The sequence below is a fragment of the Falco naumanni genome, chromosome 4 (assembly GCF_017639655.2).
Source record: "Falco naumanni isolate bFalNau1 chromosome 4, bFalNau1.pat, whole genome shotgun sequence".
NCBI classification, from domain to species: Eukaryota; Metazoa; Chordata; class Aves; order Falconiformes; family Falconidae; genus Falco; species Falco naumanni.
Genome location: NC_054057.1, coordinates 86,802,838 through 86,829,521, shown reverse-complemented (window position 1 = coordinate 86,829,521; position 26,684 = coordinate 86,802,838). Strand labels below are relative to the sequence as shown.

At 46.3% G+C, this 26,684-nt stretch overlaps 2 protein-coding genes across 2 annotated transcripts; one reads left to right on the top strand and one right to left on the bottom strand.

Annotated features, from left to right (window-relative positions):
- Nucleotides 1–5,070: 5,070 nt before the first annotated feature.
- On the bottom strand, nt 5,071–10,192 carry GFER (growth factor, augmenter of liver regeneration). Its single transcript, XM_040591240.1, has 3 exons — nt 9,957–10,192; nt 9,377–9,588; nt 5,071–8,491 (listed from the first exon to the last, which is right to left on the bottom strand). The coding sequence occupies exons 1-3, from the start codon at nt 10,161–10,163 to the stop codon at nt 8,329–8,331; spliced, it is 582 nt and encodes a 193-aa protein (XP_040447174.1). The 5' UTR covers nt 10,164–10,192; the 3' UTR covers nt 5,071–8,328.
- NOXO1 (NADPH oxidase organizer 1) lies at nt 8,501–26,389 on the top strand. Its single transcript, XM_040591239.1, has 8 exons — nt 8,501–9,190; nt 22,643–22,723; nt 22,831–22,906; nt 23,376–23,556; nt 23,819–24,012; nt 24,307–24,420; nt 24,708–24,825; nt 25,093–26,389. Exons 2-8 carry the CDS (start codon nt 22,649–22,651, stop codon nt 25,745–25,747), a joined length of 1,413 nt encoding a protein of 470 aa, XP_040447173.1. The 5' UTR covers nt 8,501–9,190; nt 22,643–22,648; the 3' UTR covers nt 25,748–26,389.
- Nucleotides 26,390–26,684: the final 295 nt, after the last annotated feature.

Sequence of the window (26,684 nt, the reverse complement as noted above, 5' to 3'; positions counted from 1 at the left end):
CTGCAAAAATTTCCAAGCAGATGGCTGAGGCCATCACACCTGGCTTCACAGCCTCAGTGCTGCGATCACTAGGATCAGGACCTGGCCCACAGGAAGCCCAGAAATGAAGATGATGAGTTAATATTCTTTCTTTAGCAGGACTGACCATATTTTTTCTGTGGCAGAGGGTAGCAGTGGGATGCTCCTGATTTGGTAGGCAAAACAATCAGCCACACTTTCTGCTTAACATCTCTAACACAAAATAGTGATGTGAAACAGCCCTGCTCTCAGAACAGCTTTGACAATGTATTTATAGTGAAGCAGCTTTGGCCAAGCAACCCAAATAAGCAGCACGCAGGCTCTCTGCAGCGTACGGCTCGAGGGAGCCAGCCAGGCTCCAGCCACGCTTTACAGCCCACCGACTTCAGCAGCTCCGCAAGGTCTGACACTGTCTTTTGCATCGGTGTGGGTGGTAAAATGGCTTGCCCTTCACATTCCCTGGGCAGCACGCTTGAAACAACACTTCAATATATGTTCATTTACTTGTTGCTCTGAAATGCTTGGCTTGACATTCATTAGAGTTCGGCTAATACTGCTTTCAGCCATTAGTCTCTAGAAAAGCAAGAGCTGATGGAAATACTGAGAGGTGCTTAGCGATTCACAGTGCCCAGTAGCAAGAGAACAGACTTCCCGATTAGCAATACCTTAGCACACTATCACTAGAAAGCTCCTTAATGCCTTCTGCCCTAAGGGATCCAAAAATATCTGGAAAATCATTTATTAGCTGGTAACTCATCCACTTCTGAAATGCAGCCATTTCTCAGGTGGAATTCAGCACTTGCTGTGCAAGTATAAATGTGGTAAGTATATTAGAAAAAATGCAGTAAAATTTACTAACTGAAATTGCCAGGGGGAGATTTGGATAATAGAATTCAATTAATTGCAATAGCTTTTGTTTTGAACAAAAGAGTTAATATCTCAGTACTTGCTTAAAAACCAAACAAAACCCCCAAAGGGTTTCAAAATGCTTTCCAGTGGCGCAATTGCAGGCTTGACATCGCATCTAGTTAACTTATTCTTTGCTGCTTCTTAAAATATTTCATAGCACAAAGCGTCTGGGGGTTTTGGCAAACTAGTAATCTAATCTGATTCAGTCACTGGGCCAAACTCTTCTACAGAAAAGTGCACAACACCTTGGGAGGAGCTAGGCGAAAGGGAAATAAGATCTCTAGCAGCTTTCCAAGTCAACCTCCTTAGGATCACAACAGCAAGTCACATCGTGTAGGGCCTGATCAACAAGTTGATTTCAGTGCTTGTCATATGCTACCTGCTCGGTGTTGCAGCTAAGCAGGTATGGTAATGCAAGCAGAGCTGACAGCTACGAGGACACGGGGCAGCCTCTGAGCAGCTCAAGGCATGCTCTGACATGCAAAGCTTCTACAATTCTCATTTGAGCTACATCGTTTTGCTGCCAAAGGAGCTCTCCCATCTCCCTCCTTCTGTTCTTATCATTTCTGCTCATCTTACACCACAAAGCAAGATCCACAGTGCAAGTTCTTGCGGAAATAAGGGCCACGACATTTGCATAATGAATGTGGTACTTGTAGTAATACACGGAAAATAAACTCCACTGTTTCTTAAGCAAACATAGCAAATACTGAGCAGGTCCTCAGATTCAAAAGCAAGATGTAACCAGATGTAAAGGAGATTTGTGGGACAGACTGATATGAGTGATTTTATTATAGCGAACGATCTTAGGCCCAGGACTGTGCAGTACGAGCACATTAAAATAGCCTCCCTGAAAGAGATTTTCATCTAAGTAGGAAATACAGGCAAAGACTGCTGAAACTGCTATTTTTATCCCCATTTTGCAGAAAGTGAAGCATGGCTACAGAAGATGAAGTGACTTACCTGGAGGCTAGCAACAAGCTTACAACTAAGAAAGAACTAAATTTTAATCTCTTGAATCTCCAGCCACATGCTCTAGCCATATAGGCCTTGTCTTACATAACTTGCCTACCTCTTATCCCATCTAAGAAGCATGACAAGAGGCATAGTCACAGAATCCACTTTTTTGCACTATGAGTAGCTTGGGCCAGATGTCAAGAGTGGAAGAAGCAGGGAAAGTAGAGCTTTGCCTGACCGGACTTGGCATTTGAAAGGAAAGTCCCCATCCAGCACCATCCAGTGCTGGGATTTGAGTTTAGACTTAGAGCTTGGTGTTCTGGGAAAAACAGAACTTTGAGGGACTCCATGAAATAGCTGCCTGATATCTGCTGTGGGAAACACATTAACTTAACTCAGCTGTTTTCTTTCTCACAGATCTGCTAATTCAAAGCAATGCTCCCGTAAAACTCTGTGGGATTTCTTCCTACCTCGGCCCATGCAGAAAGGCTGGGTTGCATCCCTGTATCTCAAAAGAAACAGCTTTGCTGAAGTCTTGACTGTCTTGTGATCTTCCTTCCAAATCCTCTTTCTCCTCCATAAAGCATCCAGAGCAGATGACAACCATGCCAAGTAAGTTTGATTCCTTCTCTAAAATCGATGCTTGTTTCATGACTGCTGTGTATCAGTCCCCTTACCTACGTCTGGTCTGTGTGAGCCCACACATGTTTGCACATGCACTAAAGAGATTGTGTGTGGCACAACTGAATTGTGCCAGCAGAGACCTTCTCACCTTTAAGCAAGGTACACACCTGGCTCCCATCTGCTGTCGGCTTTGGCCATGGGAGGAACAAAACAAGCCACAGGATCTAACCCAAAGCAGCCCTGCCACTAAGAGAACCTCTGAAGGCTGGCCACAGCTGAAGTCACTTTCCTACAAGCAAAGCAATGCCCTATATCACACACAGAGCGCTCTGTGAAAGAAAGCCACTGTTACAAAATTATCAGATAAAACTCATTCACCCTTTCCAATCTGTTAGTGACCTGATAAAAAAGCCAGAATTTCTCCATATATGATCAGGCAGGAAACATGCTGGAAATAGCATCCAGGGCTTTAATATACTTCCAAGTGCAGACTTTAGCTGCAGGCAGAAAAATAACATGTCCCTCATTTAGGTAATTATACGAGAGGTATCGTACACTAGTTTGAAATATAACTGAGGTCACCAAAATCTCCCAAAACCACAGAAAAGGGACTAGCATGAGGTAAACATTTGATACCTGGAGCAGTCCGCTATTCCAGGGAAGCGCAAGACAGGAAAGTCAACGAAATGCATGCTTTGTTGCCCTCTACTGCTTGCTTCGTTAAGATGCAAAGCAAATTTTCCCCGTAGTTTCACCCTTGCGAAGCACCGTTGCAGTAACGGACAACAGAAGCCAAGAAGCGCGGTGCGATGCGATACACGGGAGGGAAAACCGAGGAGCAGGAAGAGGCTTCCGCATCGGGAATGCTCGAAAGGGAAACCGACAGCCCGCAGTAGCACAGCACACAGAAGCAGAAGGCACCTTTACGCAGCAAGCAATGCAGCAAGGTCACAGGAGGCAGGGGCAGAGCTCAGCAGGCCTGAGTGCCAGCACCGCTGTCTAGTGCTAGACCGTGCCAGATGCGGTGAGCCCAAATGCCAGCACAACTTTCCAGGCTGTATTAGCTACCCTTCACTAGCCCAGTATGTGCAGATGGGATTGTCACACACCAAGGGGAACAGAACAGTTTCAAAGCTTGGCAAATGCTAGTGTTGCTTGTTAGACTTTACCTCTGGGAACATTAAGAGCAATTAAAAAAACTAAGAACTGACAGCAATAATAGATACCCCAGCATCAGCACAGATAAAGGTACTGAGTCCCATTTATCCTTAGTTGGCAGGAACCAACCTTTGCTCCAGAGTTGAGGGTTGCAGCAATTTTCTGACATGCAGTAGATGAGTGTTGCATGCCAGCTACGACCATCTCCCAGCTCCCTCGACTGTCAATTGACTGTGCATTGGTGCAGACACACCTGAACTGGCTGCATCAGCCAGCCTGGAATTGGCACATGTTGCTCATGGACACTTTCCTGAGGGAATTGCCAAACCAGGTCAGTGCTCCAGCTCATCACAACGCTGACCCCCATCCCCTTGGACAGTCCTCTGCATTCTAACCACTGATTTGCCTACATAGCTGTGGTTTTGCTTTACTTGCTTTATTGTTATTTCCTATTAGCCTACAAAAATCAAGAGTTGATTTCCCACAACCTTGTTGGCAGTTCCTGCTGAAGTGCTTGTTCCTGACTACACAAAATACCGAACAACTCCTCACCATCACTCAGACAAAAATCCCTGAACAGCCATTCCAGGAATGGAGGGATGTGTGTGTGTGAAATCAGTGCTGATAGGAAGGGGTAAACCCCTCACGAACTACAATCTAAACCCTACCCTCTCCAAGCCTGTAAAACTCCAACAGGAAGAAATAGTAGATACTGCCTGTAACAGGCTGGAGCAAAAGACATGTGAGCAAAGCAACTCTTGGGAATCTTACTGTAAAAAGGAGACTGTATATGCCCCACACACTGTAAAGGAACAGCTAATCCCTAGAAAAATGCCAAAGGCATAGCAGTACTTCTGCCAACATCTGCACTTGTAACTTGCTTAAGCAACTCTGCCTCCCATTCATGAAGCGGACAATTCCCTCGTGGGTCCCTGCTCATTGCTTTGGCAGTGGGGAGAGAGAAATGAAGCGGAAAAAAAAAAACCCCACCCACAAGGAAGTACAGCTACGAATGCAAACCATGCAAGAAAACAGTTAAGTTCTTCGTGAAGCTGAAAGGTTAGCCAGGTGCCTGTAATAGGAGCAACTCTTGAGTAAGATCCCACAAGCTCTTTAGGCAGCACCTGCTCCTGACCGTGCTTTGCTTTGCATAGGCTCCTCCTGTTGGTGGGAAGCAGCTTCTCCCTTCTGGCAAAAGCGATGGGTTGTGCGGTGAATATGCAGTTAACAAACACTGCCCTTCAGTAGATGACATCCTCCTCTGCCACCCTGCTCAAATTCAGCAAGATTTGAGCTACTACCAACTGTAACACTATCCTTAATACTGTTAGAAACACGACAAAATGTTTGAAGCCCATTAAAAAAAAAATCCCACTGATCCCCATATAAAACCAAACTCCAATCTGATGGGCAAGCACCTGCTGCACAATTTTACTGCATTTTTGTAGCTTCTTGGCCCACAAAGAACTGTGTCAATTCACTAGCACAACAGGAAACCACCGGTTGTAGCCCCACCTTGTCTGATCAATACACACAGAGAATCACACAACCTCAGTTGAGCCATTAAGCTCAGACAGTCATATTGGCATGCAGAAGGTTAGACACACCAGCACAATACAATGCCTTTTCCTAAGGTCTCATCCAGTAGGGAAGCCAGGAATTACCTCAGTTGCTTTATTATTTTCACATCAACAGGAAATATAATTTGAATACAGGTATTTTTAAAACCAGATTTAATCAACTGCATTTAGAATTTACAATTTTCTGTACACAAATACAAGTATCTTCAATAAAAATTCCTTTTGTAAGATTAAAACTTGAGATGTGGTACAAATGAGCAGCAAAAAAAAATCCCCTCCCCTCCCTGCATAGTCAAGTCCAGAGACAATGATATGCCTGAGAAACATCTAAGTCAAAGCTCCTCTGCAAAGCCATAAACACAAGAGAACAAGAGTGCAAGCATAGATTTCACCAAACAGCCACCTGACAAAGTTACAAACTGCCCTAATAACATCTAGTAGCCACAGCTGGTGGCCTCATTATTAGGAAGCATTTACTAAAGACACTGGCTTCAGTTTTAAGGCTCTTTCCCTACCCCTGTGCCGCCGCCAGGGCACAACAGTACATGCTGGCAGAAGGGGCTTTTTCTTCTGCACGCCTCTACAGCCTCCTTGAATGACATAAAGTGACAAAATGTGTTGCCCCAGCTGCTCCACCTGATTTTGAGCATGATACACATTTATCTTCCTCTCTACACCGAATATATGAACAGATGCTGCAGTATGGTAGAAGGTTACCATGCACCCACCTGTCGGTGACCGCTTGCCAGCGCCAGACAGCAGTGGTCGAAGGCCTCTGCAGCAGAGATCAAGTGCAACCCACTGACCCAGCCCATTTTCAGTATTAAGATGGGTCTTGTACCAACTTGCTCACTTACACTGAAACAAACTAGGAAGAAATCTCATCATCTGCTCCATGGACGATGAAACTGTTGCAGAGAATAGTCAAGGGCAGACTGGAAAAGAAGAACAGTAAATTTCTCCTCCAGCACAACCAAGTCCAGAAGAAAATGCCTGTCCACACCCCCAGCCACTAAAACTATCCTGACAGAACTGGGTAATTTTGCGCCCGACAAAAGCAGAGGGCTACAGTCTTTGTGTTGGTCCTCTCCCAACTAATGGATATCAATGTCCTTCATTTTGGGGACTGAGTTTATTACCAAAAAGACAAAAAACAAGGGCTGGAATTCATTTGTTCCAAGAACCTCAACATGCTAATAAGGAAATTTTCTGAGCACTTCTAATAACCATAACAATACCTTCGAGTCATAAGTCAGATTGCACACTTGATGAAGTACCTTACCAACATTTTGTTGGGTTTGTGTTCAGAAATCCTATGATGCAAAAAACTTCAAGAATAACTGGTCCATAAAATTTGTCTCATATGGTTTTAACAGGTCCAACTTAAAAGAACTGAAATACATCACAAAATATTAAAATGTATTTCCAAAGTTCTTACTGCTTTCTAAACACTGAGCCGCCACACACACCGGTTTGAAGATCAGAGTTCTTAGATACAAGCTGTCATCATTCTACCACTACTATAAAAGTACTGTTAACATGTCCAGGCAACACGCACTCTATCAACAAGAGTAAATTTACAGGCGTTCTGTAGTGCATAAAACTAAGTTCACTGAAACATGCAAGAAAACCTCAGCAGGAAGTACAGAAAGAAAAAGACTATTATTGTCATTATTTGTGTGAGCTCCTGCAAACTCTTCACAGACGGAAATGCAGTAAGGGCAGGACATCACTATTTACTTCAAGAATTTGAAATTATTTGGACATTTTTGTGAAAACTGTCTCTTCTTATAGAGAGATGTGCTTACATGCATTGTGGTATAAACCATTTATGCTGCTATTTCACTTGAATCTGAAATTCACACTTAGTATCAGTACTCTGATGCAGTATAGCTGATCTAGGAAAAATACACAGAGCATGGATTCTGACCAGCTTCTACAGAGGGAATTTACCCTAGGGACTCCCTTCAGGCCCCTGTGCAACAAATACTATGTAAAGCTGACGTCACAGTCTTAGGCAGGACTCAAATACTGCAGGGGGCTTGTAAAGTGCTTTTGTTCTAGAGAGGCTTTTAGCTAGGGGATAACACCAGAATATCAACTGGGTCAGTGAGTATCAATCAAAAATTTCAAGTGACATCTAAGAAATACTGTGTGCTAAACAAAGCTGAATATGCTTCATTACAGTTAGCAGTCTCAAGCTATTTTCACGACAGACAGAAGTTCACAGCAGAGACAAAGAGGTTATCTGCTTTAAGATTAAGTAGTTCAGTAGAACTTACCATCATATCACTTCTGGATCCAAAGAAAATCAGCAATCAATTTAAAACATTTGAATTTCACCCCATTGATACTTCATTCCATTCATCAAATGAGGGTGGGTTTTTTGTCCTGCTTTAGTTTCCCTTTCTACAATGTCCTCTTACAAGACAAATTGAAAGACAAAAATAAAATGAGAGATCTGGGCTCCATGATTTTAGTATTTAAATTAAATGTACCTGCCTTCAGGCCTTTTATCAAAGGAACTGAATTCAAGTTTAACAACATTGGTGACCTCTGAAAGAGATCTGGGGATACAGGCTTGGCACAAAACACAGCGTGAGTTTTCTCTATTAGAACAACAGAAACAAAAGTTTGAATTAATTCGATGCATCTTCTATAACATCAAGATAAGGCCTGCAGATAAACGTAAAATACCACAGAGCAGCCTATACAACTGTGTTCAGGTAAAACAAATTGTAGTCACAGAAAAAACCAAATGCCTCTAAAATAAGGAAGTGTCATAATGAAAAAGTTTCCACTTGTGACTTAATTCCACAGGTTTCTATCAATTCTTATGTCAAATGAAGGCCTCAGTCCCTCAGATAATACATTTACGTAATCATTTATCAAAATATTATTAGGATAAAATTTTCAAATTTACTTTTAGAATTGGTTTACCTTTATTTCCACAAGCCACATCAGTCACACACACAAGCACACAAACACACCGTTACTGACTCGCACATCTCCCTGTAGTGATCAACACGCTGTGACACCAGATTGAATAGGTCTGTTAGATTTCCAAAGCAGTCTCTATGGATTAATCACAACTACCATCTTTCCAACCATCTCTCCAACGCTCATCCACACGAGAGCAGTCAAATTCAGATTTTCCCAGTTTCCTGTTCACTTCATTATGAAGAAGACACAACCATTGGGAGAAGTTATTTCTGTTGCTAGTATCAGGCTGATTTGTACGTAATCTGCAAACAGGGAAGAGGAAACAAATGTTACTTCTTTACAGTCACCAACTTCAATACCCAAAGCAGGCACACAGCAGAAAAGGCGACTGGCTGTCTGCGTGCTATGGCAAACTGAGTCCCAAAGAGAACACAGAAGAGAGCCCGCAGGTTGGTAATTATCGGAGGCCAAACTTCCACTATAAAATACTGATGGCTGCAACTGGCTGGGTTTCATTCACTGCCTAGTCTTGTCAACTGGAAAAGACGCAGAAGTCAAAGAGTTTATGATAAAAAGCAAGAAGTACTCGAATACATCGAAACACCAAATAAAAAAAAAAACAAAGAAATAATAAATGAAAAAACCTGAGCAGCTGTTTTGCCATGTGATGTCTGCTAAGTCAATAATTAGGTTTCAAACTTTTTTTTGCATGTTCATCATCCCTGAGAAGAGTTAAAACTTTTGAGAAACAAGCTGACAGCAACAAAAGTAGAAAAGTTTTATCAAACATCTCAGCCCATTTTGGTCTTTGCCTCCACTGCTGAGGTTGCTGATAAAGGGGATTTTCTGGGACAGAAAAACACTTGCCTCCCGACAGCCAAATTATTTCAAGAGCCACTCCAATTTCACAATTGTGCACAAGTCCAGCTTGAACCAGAAAATCCTGAAATCGCCTCCGGAAGCCCCTGGAGGCAGCATACAACCTAACAGCATGAGAAAAGGTATTTGTTTTTAAAGTAAGTGTATCTCTGATTTATGCAATAATGGAAGAAACCAGTTCAGGTAAGCTACAAACCCCAACTGCAAGAAGAGCTGCTGATATGCAAATAGCTGCTGCAGCCCAGCACCTCAGGCTAGCCTCTTCAGCAGCAGCCACCAGAAAAAAAATCTCTGGCGAAGCAACTTACCTTTCCCTCAGATCCTCAGCGCAGTGCTGGCAGGGGTAGAACTTGGAGAAGAGGCTGATGAAGTCCCTCATCTCCTTCTGCTGGGCAGCGGAGGGGTGGTCGGGGTAGTAGGCTGCCATGGTGTGCAGGAAGGCCCAGGTGCTGCGGCCCAGCTGCTCGCTGTCCAGGGGACAGTCCGGCGGTGGCTCCTTCTCCTCTGTGACCACCGGGTCCTGCAGCAGGTGACAGGGTTGTGAGGGGACACTGGTGGCACTGGGTGGGGGGTTTCCCACCGTGTGCCCCTCTGCGCTCAGGTGGCAGGATGAGCGGGGGCGGGGGGGGGGGGGCAGGCCCTTCACACCCCCAGCGGGAACAACGGCTGCGCCCCCGCCGCACCCGCTGGAGGGAAGATGGAGGCCCCTCACACTCGCGGAGGGCAAACCCCGGCTCCTTCACACCCTGAGGGGGGACACACACAGCCCCATCACACTTGGGGGGCAGGATGGAGGCCCACTTCACAGCTCGGCCGAGGGCTGACAGCCCCCCCAGAGTGACGGGGGAGGCTGCCGCCGGCCCTCCCACGGGCAAGCCGCCGCCTTACCCCGCCGCCCGGGCCCGCCCGCTTCCTCTGCTCGCGGAGCCAGCTCTTGAAATCCGTGCAGGCTCGGCACGGCTTCTTGGATGGCTCCTCCGCCCCGGAGCCCGCGGCGCCGTGCGGGACGGCGAAGGGGAAAGCGAAAGGGCCGTTCTCGGTGCCCGGGAATGGCGAAGCGCCACGGCCCGGCCGGCCCTCGCTGGGCGCCGCCATCTTGGCGCCGCGGTGCACCACGGGCCAGAGCGGCCACCGCGGGAGGCCGCCATTTGAATCGTCCCCGGGTTCCCTCAGGCGGGAGCGGGCGACGCGGCTGGGCCCGGGGGTCCTGCTGCGCCCCGGCCCGGCTCGGCCCGGCCCGCCCCGAGGGACGGAGTCTTTCCCGGGGCTGGGCGAGGAGGGTCGGCCCGGGCCTTTGCCGTTGAACACCACACACAGAAATGTGAGTTTCTAATAGTTTTTGCCAATACAGCAGCAGGCTCTCGGTCTGCGTCTGGTGTCTGAGGAAAACAGGGTGGATTTTCCTTCACACGGCACAGTGACAGGAACCTCCTGGCAGCGCTTGTCTCCCTCACATCTGTCTCTGCCTCTGTGTGTGTATATGGATGTGTATATATATATATATACATACACATACACGTTGTGTGTGGCTGGCAGAGAGCAGCTCTCCTACGTGCCTTGGGCAGGGAAGGGCACTTCAGCGTTATCTCCAGCACAGCAATACAGTCAACAATGTGATTTAAAGAACAGATAATTCTAACTCATACACCTGTAGCAGAACACGCCCATATCAAATTTTACATGATTGAATACCTGCCGTGTGCTTGTAAAACTATATTGAGGAAGGGTTTACACAGCTGTCGGAAAACTTTTGCATGTGTTACTCAAGGACAGGTATATCAAGAAGTGAGCCCGCACCTGCAGCTGGGTGGGCTGCTGGGGGAGGGGGGGGCGGCGGCGGCGGCGCGGTGAAGGAGAGCCCAGGCCCTGCTCCAGCTCTTTGGTCTTAAGTGGACATTCAGCAGCTTTCCTTCTACTCCTGGTGAGCCTCAGGCTTGCGAGCACATGAGGATGGTGACCCAGCCCTTGAGTGATGAGCCAGTATGGCATTGGCTTCAGAGCTGGGTCTCTCACCCCTTGGAAGGGTTAATTAGCTGTGGTTTGGCACTTTCACAAAATCACAGAATGATCAGGGTTGGAACTGACCTCTGGAAAGCATCCAGTCCAAACCCCTGCTGAAGCAGGTTCTCTTAGAGCAGGTTGCACAGGATCACGTCCAGGCAGGTTTGAATGTCTCCAGAGAAAGAGACCCCACAGCCTCTCTGGGCAGCCTGTGCCGCGCTCTGTCACCCTCAAGGTAAAGAAATCCTTCCTCACATTCAGATGGAACTTCTTGTGTTGTAGTTTGCACCTGTTGCCCCTTGTCCTTTAGCTGGGCACCACTGAAAAGAGCCTGACCCCATCCTCCTGCTACTCGCCCTGAAGATATTTGTATGCATTGATAAGATCTCCTCTCAGTCTTTTCTCCAGGCTAGAGGCCCAGCTCTCTCAGCCTTTCCTCATGAGGGAGACGCTCCAGTCACCCCATCATCTTTGTAGCCTCTGCTGGACCCTCTCCAGTGGTTCCCTGTCTCTCTTGAACTGGGGAGCCTAGAACTGGACACAGCCTTCCAGGCACAGACTCACCAATGCAGTGTAGAGGGGGAGGATCATCTTAGAAAGTGAATTTTGTATTCACTCCCACTTTTCACCTCTTAATGTCCTGCAGGTTGAGTGAAAAATATGATTATTTGTTTAATGCAAACAAATGTATGGCTGGGATTCAGGTGGACCAAAACATCATCTTAAGAAATCTTGTATTGGCTGGCTGGTACGGGTTTTTGCCACCCCTCCCTCCTCCTCTTCCCCTTCAGGCAGCACCAACCCTTTTCATGTCCCTTCAGGCAGTCATGGCCTGGGACCTTTCCCCTTAGCAACTCCTGCCCCTACAAATAGCTGTACTTCTACACATCCTATTCCTTCCAGGCTGTTTTGTAGCCTATTTGAAATGCATCTTGAGTCTTTTGCCTGATGTTAAGTGCTGTTGTGCTGCCAATTCTGCAAAGACACAATTTGTATGAAAGTTGCTGGAAAAATACTGCTCATTTTCAGCTGTTATCCTCTGATTTATTTAACACAGCATGGTGTAAAATGTTTAGTAGGTAATGCATCATTTCAGAGAAATGCTTCAAAAACTTGCCTTTGAAAAGTTTTCAAAACTTAGTGTGCTTTATGTGGAAATGGCTGATCTGCCTCCTGATCTCCATAGCACTGGGCTGATGATCTGGATCTCCATCTCTGGGCCTCCTATTTACCAGTGCTCCATTTTTTCCTTTGTTTGCAATTTAATGAGAACATTCCTTCGCAGATATTCGGGAGGGAGGGAGAAGAGACAGGAGTAACTGATAGGAACTAATGAAATGTCTTTGTCTAAAGTTATAGACAACTATATATCTACATTTCACACACAAAGGAAAGATCAAGTAAGGGAAAAGACATTCTTTATGTTTGTTTTCCTTGCCCACCAATAAATGCTTAAATAACGTTGATGACATTATTTTTTTTTAATTCAGGAAAAAATGTATGCTGGTGTCTCAAAGAGACACGGGGAATTTCCTACAGTGCTTTATTGCTTAGCCTTCAAGCAATTAAATAGTTGCAGAGATGGTTCTAAGTCAAAGCAATCTCCTTGTTTGGCTGTTAACAGTCTGTTTGCCTTCTTGTTAGTGATTTCATTTATTGAGTTGGTTAAAATACAAGCATGTTTTATTGTTGCTTAAAAGAAAAAAGAGGTCAGAACCTGGAAAGAAGCTGTTGCTTACAGAGGGATTTGTGGTCATTGTTGCCCCCCCCTGCCCCTTTTCTGGTCAGCTCTAAGAGCAGAGCTGGCTTTTTAGGAAAAGGTGCATTCAGTTTTCTCTATTTGCCCCCATGGCCAGCATCATCTTGTTTCAAAGGTAAAAAAATGGAGATGCTCAGATTCAAATCAAAGCAAGGAAATCCACTTTACTGTGTCTAATTGAATCCCAGTGCAGAGCCTAATTAATTCCATACGAAGGAAGGAACATAGTGCAGAGCAGAGGAAGGACACAGTAGCCCTCCTTCCTGCTCACCCTTGGACAACCTTTCTGTTAAATCCCAGCCGGAGCTGGTGGATGCCCCGTGGAGGGTCCCAATGGGTGCTGGTGTTCAGCCGCATGTCCCTCACCACAACTGTGTGATGCTGGAGCATCCCCGCGGGTCCTTGCACCGCTGCTGCCCTCTGCCCGAGGGCGCTCGGAGCAGGCAGAGGAGCTGCAGCGTGGGTAGGCAACACTGAGCTCGGTGGGGATGGAGCTCCAGGGCTGAAGGAGCTGTGATGAGCCCTGGCAGGCCGCCGTGCTGCATGCTCCCACCTGGCCCTCTGGTCCCAGCACTGTGATGGAGGAGCTGGCAGTGTGCTAGAGCCTGTTACCAAACAAGCTCCTAACAAAGACCCCTCCTAAGAGTGGCTGCTTCCTGGGGGCAGGGAGCAAAGCACAGCTCCATCCCGTGATGCCTAGTCCAGGCTTCCTTGGTGTGTCCTCCAGGCACCTGCTGGCAGTGGCACCTTGCAGTGATCCTGGGTGTGGGCGCTGCCAACAAAGCACCTTTTTTTCAATTACTTACATCTGCAAGACTGGGCTCACTGAAGTCTACTGAATAGGTGCCTTTTCCTAACAGCTGCTTAATCTGTGACTAGAATAGGGTACTGCGCAGGACGGCAATGATGGTAATTACCAGGAAGTATTAGTAAAACCTGCGCTTGAGAAAATTAAAAGGGTGTGTTTGCCTTTCTCAGAGGAAGACTGCTGTTTGATGTTCTGCTGTTATCTTTGGCACTTGCTAAACAAAAGTTTGGGAAATGGCAGCTGACAGTGGATGGGAAGGAAAAAGAAACAGGCTGGCAACGGGATATGACCCATATTTGAGGCCAGATATGCGTCCCTCTGCTTGCTCTTTAGCGTGAGGGAAGCAGCTGGGGCCAGACAACCCCCGCCCCTTTGAGTAGAGCGAGCTATATATATATTTATATATACATACCAAGGTCTATACCCTGCTGCACCATGCCCAGGAAGCTGAGTCAGGATAGGCAAAATGCGTGGCACAAACATACCCGCAGTGGGCTTCAGGCAAGGACCGAGGCCTGAGCTTAAATGCAGCTCTTGAGCAAAGGAGGGGTGACCTCAAGGAGGGGTGTCCCCAAGGACAGGAAACCCCAAGGAGGCTTCACGCAGCTTTTTTCCCAGCAGTGTGACCCCCAAGTTACAGCAGGATGCTCATTTATGTATAAGTATGATTATATCTATGGAAAGGCTGCTAATTTTAAAAGATAACTCTTTCTAGGATGTGAGGGAGTTGTGTGGAAGTGTAGCAGCCTGCAGAGCCAGTGAGCCCACACTGCCTGCTGGTATGCATTTCTCACCATTACTGCAATAAAAAAGTTAGATTTGGACTAGAGAACAAGGAGTAATATTCTCAGAGCCTTCTGCTTCATTTGGGAACCTAAACACCACTGACTTTTCATTAATTAAAGTTCTTTAGAAAATTTTACCCTATACCTCTTAGGTATATTTTATATATATTATTATACTACAGATATACAACCCTTACCATGTTTTTTGTGATGGTTTTGCAGATAGTTCCAGTTGAATGCATGTGTTGCCCTCTCCAGGGGAATACACCAACAGGAAGCTGATTTGTATTTGCAGATTAGGATGTGGCCTGAAGTGTCAACCAGTTACATCAGGAATTAGTCACTCAGTTGTTTGTGAAATTAAAGTCAACTAGGAAATAGCAGCAGAAAAAGATAATGTGTACTTCCAGGGAAGTGTATCATATTGAATGGTTTTGCATGTATACATGAAATGCATTGCGTGCAAAGTTTCCCCAGGCATGAATTTATCTCCCAGTTATCAGGAAGGAGCCTGCTGCCATGCTGCCATGTTTCACTTCCAGTGAGTGGGTGAGACACCAATTTCAGTTCAGATCCATCCAAAACTATTAAAATGTGTTCAAAACAGTCTGAGGGTTAAGACCCTTCAGACAGTATACCAAGGCAGCCTACACCCAGAGAGTATATACCGATATATATACCAAGGTCTATCTATATACCAAGGTCTATCCCCAGAGACTGCAGTATGTTATTTTAAAGTTCGTGACATTTTTATGTGTAGATCCTCCTCTGATTACAATGGGAATTCAGAAGTAGTGGTGTTTATATTGCAATGGCAGGGATAGAGAGGAAACTAAATTATTTTCTACAAGTTGATACAAGCAGTTGTCTGATGCTTGTCATGCTCCAGTCTGTCTGCTACAACCCAGACTCTCTCTGAGCATCCATGTTAATGTTAATGCATTCTGAGCACAAACACAGCAAAACTGGGGGTTTCCTTCTGTTCTTTTGAAAAATAAAACAAAATCTTCAGCAGGCAGCTCCCGTTCCTCTTGACTTCACAAAAGGAGACTGGCCCAACTGCTTTCTGTGATGGCCAGGAGAGTTCAGAGTGGTCTCCGGTGTGACCAAGGGCTTCTGCTGCTGCTGCTGCTGCAGCAGAACTGACTGCACAGTGAGAACACCCTTTGTTTTAGTAAAAAGATGCTCTTTGCAGTTTATTAAAAAAATGTTGTAGCATGCTGTTTGCAAAGTGGATTTTGAGGGTCCTTCCTTATCAGAGACTCCCATTTTTGTATCCTGAAAATTAATGACCATGTTGTTGTGAGAGCTGTGCTATTAAAATCACTTGTCCCATACAGGACAGGTACACGTGGTGGTTTCTGTTTTTTTCCTCATCTTTATGCAGCTCTCCCTGATTTTGGAGTGCTTCCTTTTTCTAGAAGTAGGTCAAAGTAAATGGACAATATTAAGTCTCAACCAGTGGTGGAGGAAGATATTTTTCTCAGATAACAATTGCTATGAGAATGTGTTGAATCGTTAAGGATTAAACATTAATGAAACAACAGTTCTCCTTCCACATTACTCTTCTCCCCTCCAGACTTTTGAGTGAAGAGTAAATATTGTTTTCCCTGTTTTCTGAAGGGGCCAAGGAATGTGAAAGCTTGCCTTTGATCTGAAAGAAAGGTGAACTTCTAACTTGAGCAACCAGCGCTGGTGAAAACCCCAGGAGAGATAAAGCACTTTGCATATTCTGCTTATCAATGGCAGTGGGGAATGAGGAAAGGGTAAAAATAGGTTGAGCATTTCTCGGAGTAATTTGTGAGGAATACAACAGTCTTGTCTCTGATCAGACTTTACTGTATTTAGCATGAAGTAAGAATAGCTTTTGCCCAAGTGAAAACATTATTTCTATGTGTTCATCGATATTGGTTTTGCTTGCCATTGGCTGTACAGGTTGTGTTGCTAGGATTTTCCCCTCATGGATTTTGGAGAGTGCGGGACAGGCTGTGCACTGCAGAGGCACAGCCTCCTTGAGGCTTGAAACCCCTTGGAAACTCAACCCTGCCTTCCATCTCCCTTCACATCCCTTAGCCGGGTCCCAGCATGTACACACACTGCTTGACCTTTACCACTCAACACACCCATCAAACACTTTTTTTTGGCTATTTTACTGTAGCAAATGATCAGTAAACTTACACTTGCAGCAGCTTAAGTAACATTTCATCCTTCCTGGAACTTTATGTTTTGAATCATGTTTCTGTCCTTGGCACAACCTTAGAAAAACATGCCACTTTTACAAAGGAGCTATGAAATAACTGTAACATGTTCTTGGTAAACAGGGGCCCATCCAGCATGCCTCAGATGGCAGGCAAGTCTCCTGTGAAAGGCAGCTTTCTCCCTGGGCTGGGTGGCTGGATCCCAAGGGCATTTCAAGGAAGATCTGCTCTTTTGCTTTCACCCCTCTCAGCTGGCCGGTGTGAGGTTTCAAAGAGTTTGATGTGGTGCTGCAATTTTATATCAGCTGTTTGGCTGTGGCCACCTTGTCAGTGACCCAGCAGGCACCACCGTGTCCTGAGACCTGGTCTTTTGCATGGGGGCAGTAACCAGGGATGCCGCAGGCATGAGTCCCTCACAAAAGATTGCAGATTAAAAGGAGTGGGACTGATGCTGAAATGAGAGGGTGGCAGAGGAAAGCAGAGACAGGCATGGAGCAGAGAGGAGAAGGAAGATAGCCAAGGGGATGGCTACAAGCCCCTCTCCATGTGCTGACTCATGAAGCCACGGTGATTGTGTGCAGTTGCCTGGTGGAAAACTTGGAGGGCTTGTAGAAAACGAGCACTGTCTTTTCCCAGCACGGCCATAGGAGGCCTTGCTGGCTGAGACTGTTTCTGAGACAGCTCAAGTAGCAGCACTGCAAAAGTAGTTTTTCTTTCTTCCAGCAAATGCTGCCTTACCAGCCTGAGCTGGTGGGGAACAGAGAAACACACTCAGCTGTAATGGATCTTCGGTCTCCGTAGCAGGAGAAAACTGTTATAAGCTGCAGCAATTCACTGTGATCCAAGTGAAAACTCGGCTCACAGGTATTGCAAAATGCATTCTCAGTGCTGTGTGTGCACTGCAAGTTCACGGCCTCGAAAGGCAGGTCCTGCACACTGCCCCGGTGCACACACCTACTGTCCGGCTCCTGTTATTGTACATACAATGCCAGTTACCACAGCTCTTCACGCTTGAGTCCTAACTATTGTGAAGTAAATCTTCCTATAAGGAGTTAGTGAAGCCCCTGCATTGAAGATGGACATGCATCTTCTGAAGGTTGTGCAACGCCACTGCTTTGGGGGGTGGAGAAGGGCTGCACTGCTGCATATGTTCAAAGTATTTCTGAATTGGATTCCACTGGCTACTGAAAAATGCGTTAGTGCCTGCAGCAGCTGCTGGAATTAGGAGGAAATGAAATTCCTTCTTCTGGATTAAATATTGCAAACTGTCTCATCCCAGCCTGTGTGAAAGTTCAACTGCTTCCTTTGTTTATGATGTGAAGGGTATTTTTTTCAACTCCAGTGTCTGATGTGATAGTTTTTTTTTTCAAATAAGGGTCTGTTTCTCTCTTTATTGGAAGTCCAAAACCTCTTTGTACTCTTAAAAAATCAGCTTTTAGCAGCTGGGCTTTTCATTAAAGGTGCTGATAGGTCATGTGTTATCGCAGGTGACCTTCAAGAACAGTAAAGGGCAGGTTTTGATCCTGACAGTGATGGTGGGAAGAGATGAAACTCTTACCGGCATCATTCCAAGTGAGGGCCCCCCTTGCCTGTGCCCACGGCTCCTTTCCATATCTCTTGCAGTCGTAGTATCTCAAGGGTAGTTTGAGGACATTTTCTCTCTTTGCCTTTCCCTGGTGAGTTTGCAAGAGGTCAGTGAGTCTAACCTCTAGCGTCCCTCTTGTTCTGGACATAGAAAGGGAAATGCCTGATTTAGAACGTGACACATCTTCAGCCATGAGATGTACAGGTCACTAACCAGCCCAGGCCTGACTTCTGTATGCAGTAAAGGATGTTCATAACACGGCTCCCCCTCTTTTTCACGTGTGGGCATTTGTGACAAGGCCATTACTTCTTACTCTTGGAAAATGGCTGTGGTGGAGCTGGCGAAGAGATGTCTTTGGCTACCCCCAAGCATCTGTACACTCACTCTTCTTCTGGCTCTTGTTGGACGCAGGGAAGGATTGGTCCAGGCACTTGTCCCACCTAGGCTGCCATACTTTGGTTAAACACACTGGATTAAGTTATTATGGATCCATACTGAAATGGAAAGAAACCCAGACCCTCAGTGTTTATTTGTCATGGAGATTTTATACACTGTGATGGAGGGAAGCTGGTCTTGGAATGGAGATAACAGAGGGGACAGCCCAGAGACTCCCTGAAGCCACTGCATGACCTACCCTGTCCTTTAGGCTGTGGGCTTTTTGGGGCAGGGACTCTGGTGTGACTCCCGTTGACTACCCCTTAGTCATTGTCTGTGACACAAACAGTATTTCACATTTCCAGAGCAGCTGTTTATGGCAGTAGTGATGTTCCTCGAGTAGCAGGAGGCAGAGCCTCACCTTCACGAGGTGTGTGTGGCTTTCTTGAAGCAGGCTGCAAAACGACTGCAGTTATTTTGGAGAAAACTTGTATCTTGTGTTTCCTCAGTCTTGTCAAAGCTGTAGAGTTCGCTCCTATATATTACCTGTTAATTTATGATCTTTTTTGTACCTTGTAAAACAACTGAAGAAAAAAGTAATTGCTGTCCTCAGAAACTATGTACATAAATACTGATGATAGAATAGCAGTGCCCGGCAATATTTGTTAGTTCTACTTTTTCCAGGTAGACCACTCCTACCTTTCAGTTAATAATTACACATAAGGAGGTACCAATGTATGACAGGATGATATGGAAGTAGTAGAAGACACAAAGTAAATTTGACTCTCAGGAAAATTGGTTTTGGGTTTTATATGTGTGCTCAAATGTACCCGGCAAAGAAATCAAATTAATGGCCTCTTCTAATGAGTTATGCATCCCTCCCAACAGAAATGGCCCTGCCCTGCCAGGATTTTGCCAGGAGGTGCGTTAATGCTGTTGAGGAGCACTTGTGCTGAGCGAGAGTCAATTTGGCATGGCCCTTCCTTCAGTTTCACAGATAGCGTCACTTTAATATGACGTGACTCATTACATAAGCCTCCTGACCAGTTTCTTGACATCGGACTTGACAACAAGGCAACAATACTTTTACCGTAACTGCAGAGCCTTGAGCTGAGCTCCCCGGCATGACACCAGAAGTATTGTCATTGCTGAGTAGTGCCTGCCCGTTCTCCTCCTCTGTACCTCTGTTCTGCATTGCAATGACCTTCACTTCTGCAATACCACTTCCTCAATAGCTAATTACCAAGTTTTGAGCAGTTTTGCTCATGCTTCACGTTATCTGAGATCCCCGTCACCAACCAATCTCCCCCAGAAAACTGACTTTTCAGCCTCAGGTGACTTGCAAACCTCCATGTAGTTTCACCTTCCTGTTGTAACATCTAACTATATGTTTTCCATGCCCCCCTTCTGCCTGAATTCCCTGAGAATGGCAAAGTAAGGCAAAGCCTTTGGAACTAGCACTTGCCAAAACCAAGGCTGTCTTCTACTCTTTTTGCCTTCACTGACACCCGCTGACACGGAGCAATGTGCTGTCTGAACCTCCCTGGCTGGCTCCTGTGCACAGAATGCAGCTCCTCTAAGGTCTTCATTGTCTTTGGCTTTTCCCATTCAGGGTAAATATGTTTAAACCTTTATGCTCTTGGAAATACATTGTGTTTTGTGTTTGCTGTGAGACAGGGCACCAATCAAAGATGCTTTGTTGAGAGCTTTGGTTCCAATTATTTCTGAGCCACATTAAAGAGCTATGTAAAGGCAAGCTTGGCCGCAATTTGGCTGCCAAGAAACCTGTCAGCATGGGTATGATGACAGAGACTCGGCAAAGGGTTCTGCCACCTGAGAGACCGGTAGTTTCTAGATAAGCACGATCGTAAAGAATAAACTCACTGGTTGAAGTGATTTCCTTTATCTCCATGAAAACCTTACCTTTTGAGTGAGGTAGATTTTAACAGCACGTGCCATTGCTGGACCCTTTGTGAACAGAGGGGCAGAGCGTCTGACTCTGGGGCTGTTGAGGGCAGCGAGCTGCTTTGCATCACCTGTCCTCAGGGCAGCTCCTGCCTGGCTTCGTGAGCCAGGAAGTGCCCTGGAGATGCCATCAAAGGGGTTTTCCCACCAAATGCATGCACAGGACTGAGGTGCTTTCTGTAATATTCCATTCTTAAAGGAGGACGGGTGTCCAGCAGCAGCAGATCAAACTGCAATGAAACCACTTCCTTTTCCCCCAGAAACTGCCATCCTGCTGCACAGGAGCAGCCTCACGTGCTTGTGAAACGCAAACCAAGGCCTTACTTGTATTTTCTGGCCACACAGAAGGGATCTTGTTTGGCTTCCTATTCAGATCCTGGAGGTTTTTTAGGAAGATGAAAAATCATCTGCATCTGTTGCTGAGGGTTTTGAGACACCAGGTGTAACTGGAAAATGAAAGGGAAGGCAGGGCTGAGCCTCTCAATTTGGGCTCCAATAATGATAATGACTTAATTTAGGCTTCATCAAAGAAGAAGGGGAGGGAGGATGGAGAAGGCGGTTTGATCACACGAATGCCTATCAGCCAAGTCATAACCTGAGGCATGCTAAAGGCAGCAGTTCGGTGAAAGGACAGGGTTTCCAGGGCTGTAATTACAGGTCTTGCAGTGCCTCTGGGCAGTGGGAGCTGTGCCATGGGAAGAGCTGTTGGTTGCCCTAGGTGGCACCTGGCTTGATGCAGAACAGAGCACAGGGCACCCGGAGCTGAGTCTTCATCATGTATTTACACCTGAGAAGCTTCGGGACTTTTTCAGTTACACCCCAGGGATGTGTTTTTTCATTTTTTGCTCTGGCAAAATTGGCATCAGCATCTCCCACTAATTTCGGAGAGTGTGCAAATATCGATACAGTTACCAGAAATCCATTTAAAATGAATTTAAAATGAATTAGCAGATGGGACAAAGCAGTAAAGAAAAGAGATTTGCAACAGCTAGCGCACACTAGTAACTAGCTAACAAACACACAACATCAAGTTGTGCCTGATTTGTGCTTTACAAAAGCCATGTTCTTAATTAGTTTTTGGGACTGGTGTGAGCACAGCCCAAGCCACAGGCAACTCCGATGGGCACATCTGTGCAATATAGCTGTAAAGACAACATGTCCATCCCCAGAAATGTACTTCAGTTCACAGCAGATACTGCTGTCCGAGTGACAACCCTGATAGGGATGATAAATGGACCCAGCCGCAGGGCCAGGCTCGCTTGTTGGTGTTATTCTAGTAAGGATGTGATAAGATGCTTCTCCTCCTTGACTCTTTGAACTATGCCCCACCATCTGCACTGGGGAATATTTGCATGTTAAAAGCAGAGGGGCAGGTAAAAGGCACGTGGTAGTTTGCCAAATTATGGAATTTCTGCTGGCGTTACTAGGCGGAGGAGGAAGTGCAGTGCAGGAACACTTGTGCCCTGCCTCTCACTCCAGCGTATTTAACCATGGGACTTGTGTCTTGAGCTGCATCTCTGCTCAGTCTCCAGCTGCCCTGAGGAGGAAGAAGCAGGCTTGGGGAAGATGAGCTGCAGCAGGTACCCAGTGGACGTGAAGGCTGTAGGCTTGATGCAATGCAGAAAGCAGAAGGTACTTCAATGATTTTTTTGTTAGGCTTTTTTTTCCCCCCTCCTTAAATATTATTTACAAATTGGGAAACTAGAGGGCTCTTTGAGTTACTCTTACAGGGACATGTTTGCTCATTTCCCCACAGTGCTGGGATTAGAACCTTGTGATCTAGGACAGGGATCTCTCGGACTTGTTTTTTAATAGGCTTAATATCCTAAGAAAATGGTTATCTTGGATTCTGCTGTCTTTCTGTTCACAGTGTAATCAAATTCTTCTGGTTTCAACAATGATTATCCATTTGGGGCCCCTAAAATTAAGGAAATATTTTTGGAGGTCTAATGTTGAAATTAATTTTTTAATGTGACGGTCTTGCAGCCTGAAGCCGGAACTAAACCACAGGTCCTGGCAAATGCTGATTGCTTGAAAGCATCCAATATTGAACAATGTGATTAAAAAAATGTGTTTCTTTTCTCTTTTATTTTTCCAGAACTACATGATGTTTGTGTCTTGGTCAGATCAGAACAACATTCTTATCTACCGGACATTTGAAGACTTTAAGAGATTCCATGTAAGCAAATATCTCCCTGAAAATAGGATTCCTGTTCTGGGGAGGGGGGAAGGAGTGCAGCCGTGTGTCAGGGCTGCAAGGCACTACTATTCTCTCCTCACTTTCAGAAAGAGCTGAAGAGAAAATTCCCCATCGAGAGTGGCTCCCTCAGGAGATCTGACCGAACAATACCCAGGTTTAAAGGTAAGGAGAATAAATCTCTGATGGACCAACAAACATGACACAGTTGTCAGGAACAGTTGTAAGTGATGTCATAGACTTCAGTCTCCAAGTCTGACCTTCCTCTGGAACAGATTAACAGCTCATGGCATGGTATTGCTGGGTTACATCAACATGCTTGGGTCTATTACAGACTTAAAATAACCCAGACTTCTTTTTAATCATTTAATTAATATTCCACTTTAAATATTGGCCCAGAACTCCTTGTAACATTTACATGTGAGCAAAGATAAATTTTAGGTATTAAAAAAATTTTATCAGGAGCTATTAAAAATGATAGGGAGGCAAAGACAGCTGCTGTCTCGGCTTCTTACAGTTTGGGCTTGGGTGGGGAGGGATAGTACGTGAGGGCACCCCTGTGACCCAGCAAAAAATGCTGCTCTCAAGGCATCCAGATCTGTTGTTGTCTAGCTTTGCTCTGGTTATTTTAAAGATGCAAATGTGAAGCACAGGAAGAGCGGGAAGCTGAACAGGTGCCTAGAGATACTGAAACTGCTAGAAACTTACTCCCAGGAACTGCTGAAAATGGATGCTAAAATCTCCCAGGGTGAAGATGTGACTCAGTTTTTCAAGGCACAGACCCAAGACCTAGATCCCTCCTTTCCTGAAAACAGGTATGAAATCATATTTGTATTTTTTGTTTGTATATGTCTTCATGAAACAGAAATGTTCTAGAACACGGGTAGAGGAGGAACAAGTTACATAGCAGGGCAGCGGAGCAGGGAAATTCTACAGAATGCTTTAATGCCTCTTCATGTTGTTTCTGATGCCTAAGCTTTTCTTACCTTACTGCATAGACAATTTTACCAAAATTAATACTAAACTCAGCCTTCCATGTGAGTTTTCAGTAAACAGATATTAAACTTTACTTTTCAGTGTTGTGATCATGCCATCGGAAATTGGAGGGGAAAAGAAAAGCCAGCCACGGCAGCAGCTCTCCTCTATTACACATCCCCAGGCATCCCAGAGCTACAGATGCATTGAAACCTTTGAAACCAAAGACACAAAGAACAAGACTTTCAAAGTCGCTAAGAAGGAGATTGTTGAAGTGTTAATCAAGGACATGACTGGTATGTTTGATAGGGGTTCTTCAGTTTCAGGGATGGATAGCGTAGATTGATTCAAAGCTTGGCAAACACCGAGTTAGTGGCATCACGGGTGCGGGTGTGTGCTTGCACGTGTGATGTGCTTACCTGGATTTACACAGGAAGAAAGAACAAAGTTTCAGCACGGCATCAGGGGGGCACCGAGCTGCTCTGCAGAATGTCCCTCCTGCCTCTTGTGGCAGAGCAGCCCCAACCCAGGGATTATGGTCATCTACTTGCAGGCTGTTAAAAACTTTTTCTTTCTTTTGTTTGCTGCAGGATGGTGGCTGGTGGAAAATGCAGACAAGCAGATAGCCTGGTTTCCAGCCCCGTACCTAGAAGAGATTGACGTCCACAAGGACATCCAGAACACCTTGAGCTCAAACGAAGAGGGTAAGTCTGCTTCTGGCTCCCTGGGACACTCCATGTTCCTCCTTCAAAAAATGAATTCTGCAAAACCCCACCACTTTAACCATTGCTTGGAGTCCCTGCCTGGATCCCTGGTGCTCTGACTTGTGATCAGCTTTGCCACCAGCTGTGGGTCTCTGAGCAAATCAGTCACTCACAGGGACACTCCCCCTGCCGCTCTTGCTTGCTCGCCAGGGCTGGTGAGCTGGTCTGGCACAGGGATGGAGGCATTTTCTCCACAAGGCAAACCAACCTCCCTCTTCCCTCTGCAGCCAGCCTGTACTTTGTTGTGCGGGCCTATGAGTCTCAGAAGGCAGATGAGCTCTCGCTGAACAACGGCGTCATCGTGGAGGTGGTCAGGAAATCTGACGATGGCTGGTGGCTGATCCGGTAAGGAGGCTTTTCTGAAGCTCTTATTCCCTGAGGGAGCACGTTATGGGCTGCAGGTGCTTCTTGCCTGCTCCTCCCTGAGCAGGGTGTGGAGGAGCAATCAGAGCTGACTGCTCGGTTACGGATGGCTTCCCCTTCCTTATGCCCCATGTACAGTGCTGGGCTGAGTCCTCACCTGCTTCCCCTGGGTGCTCTGCTCCCTCTCCTTGGTCTGAGCTGGGAGAAGGGCTCTTTTTAGTGTTGCTTTTTCATCCTTTCCCCCCTCAGATACAATGGCCGTACTGGCTACATGCCCTCCATGTGCCTCCAGCCCTACAAGAATCCTCACCACAAGCTCCAGACGATCATAAACTGTGGGCTCAACATCTCCACACCCAACCTCTGCTCTTCCTTGATTGCTCCCCAGCCCCGGGGTGAGGCTGCGGGCTGGTGCAGGGTGCAGGCTTGCTCTTCCCTTGACCAGACTGAGGGGGACGCGAGCTCTGTGAGAGGCAGATCAAGGTCTCTGCCCAGGGCCAGCTCCACCCCGGACCTGGAGTCAGACAGCTCGTCCCTCAGCTCGGGGAGCAGCAGCGAGCACAACGGCCAGCTGAGCTGGAAGCCTGACTTGTCGAGATCTCTGCCCGAAGTCGAGCAGGCCAGGAACTCTCCCCTGGGGCATGCCTTGGCTACGCACAGCAGCAAGTCTCCACACCTCACTCACAAGGACAGGAATGATTCTGGCTTTGTGGAGTCATCTGCAGCTGATCTAAGTTACTCCCTCACTGACCCAGACTTGGCTGCTTGTGTCCCCAAGGTGCCCGTGCGCCCCTCAGCCCACGAGATCCTCCAGAAGTGCAGCACAGTCACGAAGCGAGCTGTGCAGCAATCGGCTTCCCGGCCAGCTCTCCAGGCGCTGCTCGCTCTCCCAAATGTGCACTAGTGCCCCCCTGGGCGGGGGCATGGACCCAGCCCTGGCCAAACACCTCAACCCATAGCCAGGCACCCCCCTCACCAAAGTCCCGCCGTGGGCAGTGGCACAGGGGGTGTCAGGGTTTGGGACCGTCACTTTCCAAGGACACTGCTAAATCCCGAGGAACATGCATGCAGATGCTGCCTCCCTGGGTAACACCGATTCCTGCTGCAGCTTGCACGGGGAGGCCGGGGAGCCAAGAGGGGCTGTACTGACCTTAGCAGGAGAGGATTTAGTGGTTTAACCTATCAGGGCAGTCACGTCAGCTGCACATCGGGCAGCTCCTGTGTAAGTTTGAGGTCACTTTGAATTCAGTTAATTCTCCCTCAGGCAGGTGTTTATCCTGCAGTGTTTATGTGAAAATTTCATAATCATTCTTGTGTTATTCCCCCCCACCAGGGCAAGCTGGCAGAGTGCCACTGCTGCCCCAGGGAGCAGGCGGGGAAACCAGACACAGTCACTGACTTAAGAGTCACCCACGGAGCTACAATTATTGCTAGGGGGTAGGGATGGGATGAAGCAGCCGTGTGAATGTCACTTATCTGAACTTCTCATTTTATACGTATTTTTTAAACTCTTCTGGTTTTTTATATGTATTTTTTAAACTCTTCTGTTTTTTGGTGTTTTCTGGCATGGGGGTTGTTGTTTTTTATTAGATTGGGTTTTTTTTAAAGGCTAGATCAGCTTGGCAGTGGAGAACTGGCCATCAAATATATGAATTGGCTAGATCTGCTGAATGGCTGTGAGAACAAAAAATCCTGTGGGCGGCTAGGAACCTCAATCTCTGAGCCTTCCCTGCAGCCATGGCTGTGCAGGCACAGAAGCAAAACAGACTCGCATGAAGCTTGTTTCCCAACTGAGTAGTGGGGCCAGAGCTCATTTTTATGACTAAAACATTCCTCTTTCA

Excerpts from the sequence above, each read along its gene's own strand:
- NOXO1 (XM_040591239.1), top strand. The coding sequence starts at position 22,649 with ATGATGTTTGTGTCTTGGTCAGATCAGAACAACATTCTTATCTACCGG. Across the intron at positions 22,907-23,375 it reads AACAATACCCAGGTTTAAAG|ATGCAAATGTGAAGCACAGG; the intron begins GTAAGGAGAATA and ends GTTATTTTAAAG. Across the intron at positions 23,557-23,818 it reads CCCTCCTTTCCTGAAAACAG|TGTTGTGATCATGCCATCGG; the intron begins GTATGAAATCAT and ends TTTACTTTTCAG.
- GFER (XM_040591240.1), bottom strand. The coding sequence starts at position 10,163 with ATGGCGGCGCCCAGCGAGGGCCGGCCGGGCCGTGGCGCTTCGCCATTC. Across the intron at positions 9,589-9,956 it reads GGGCGGGCCCGGGCGGCGGG|GACCCGGTGGTCACAGAGGA; the intron begins GTAAGGCGGCGG and ends CACCTGCTGCAG. Across the intron at positions 8,492-9,376 it reads GCTGAGGATCTGAGGGAAAG|ATTACGTACAAATCAGCCTG; the intron begins GTAAGTTGCTTC and ends CCCTGTTTGCAG.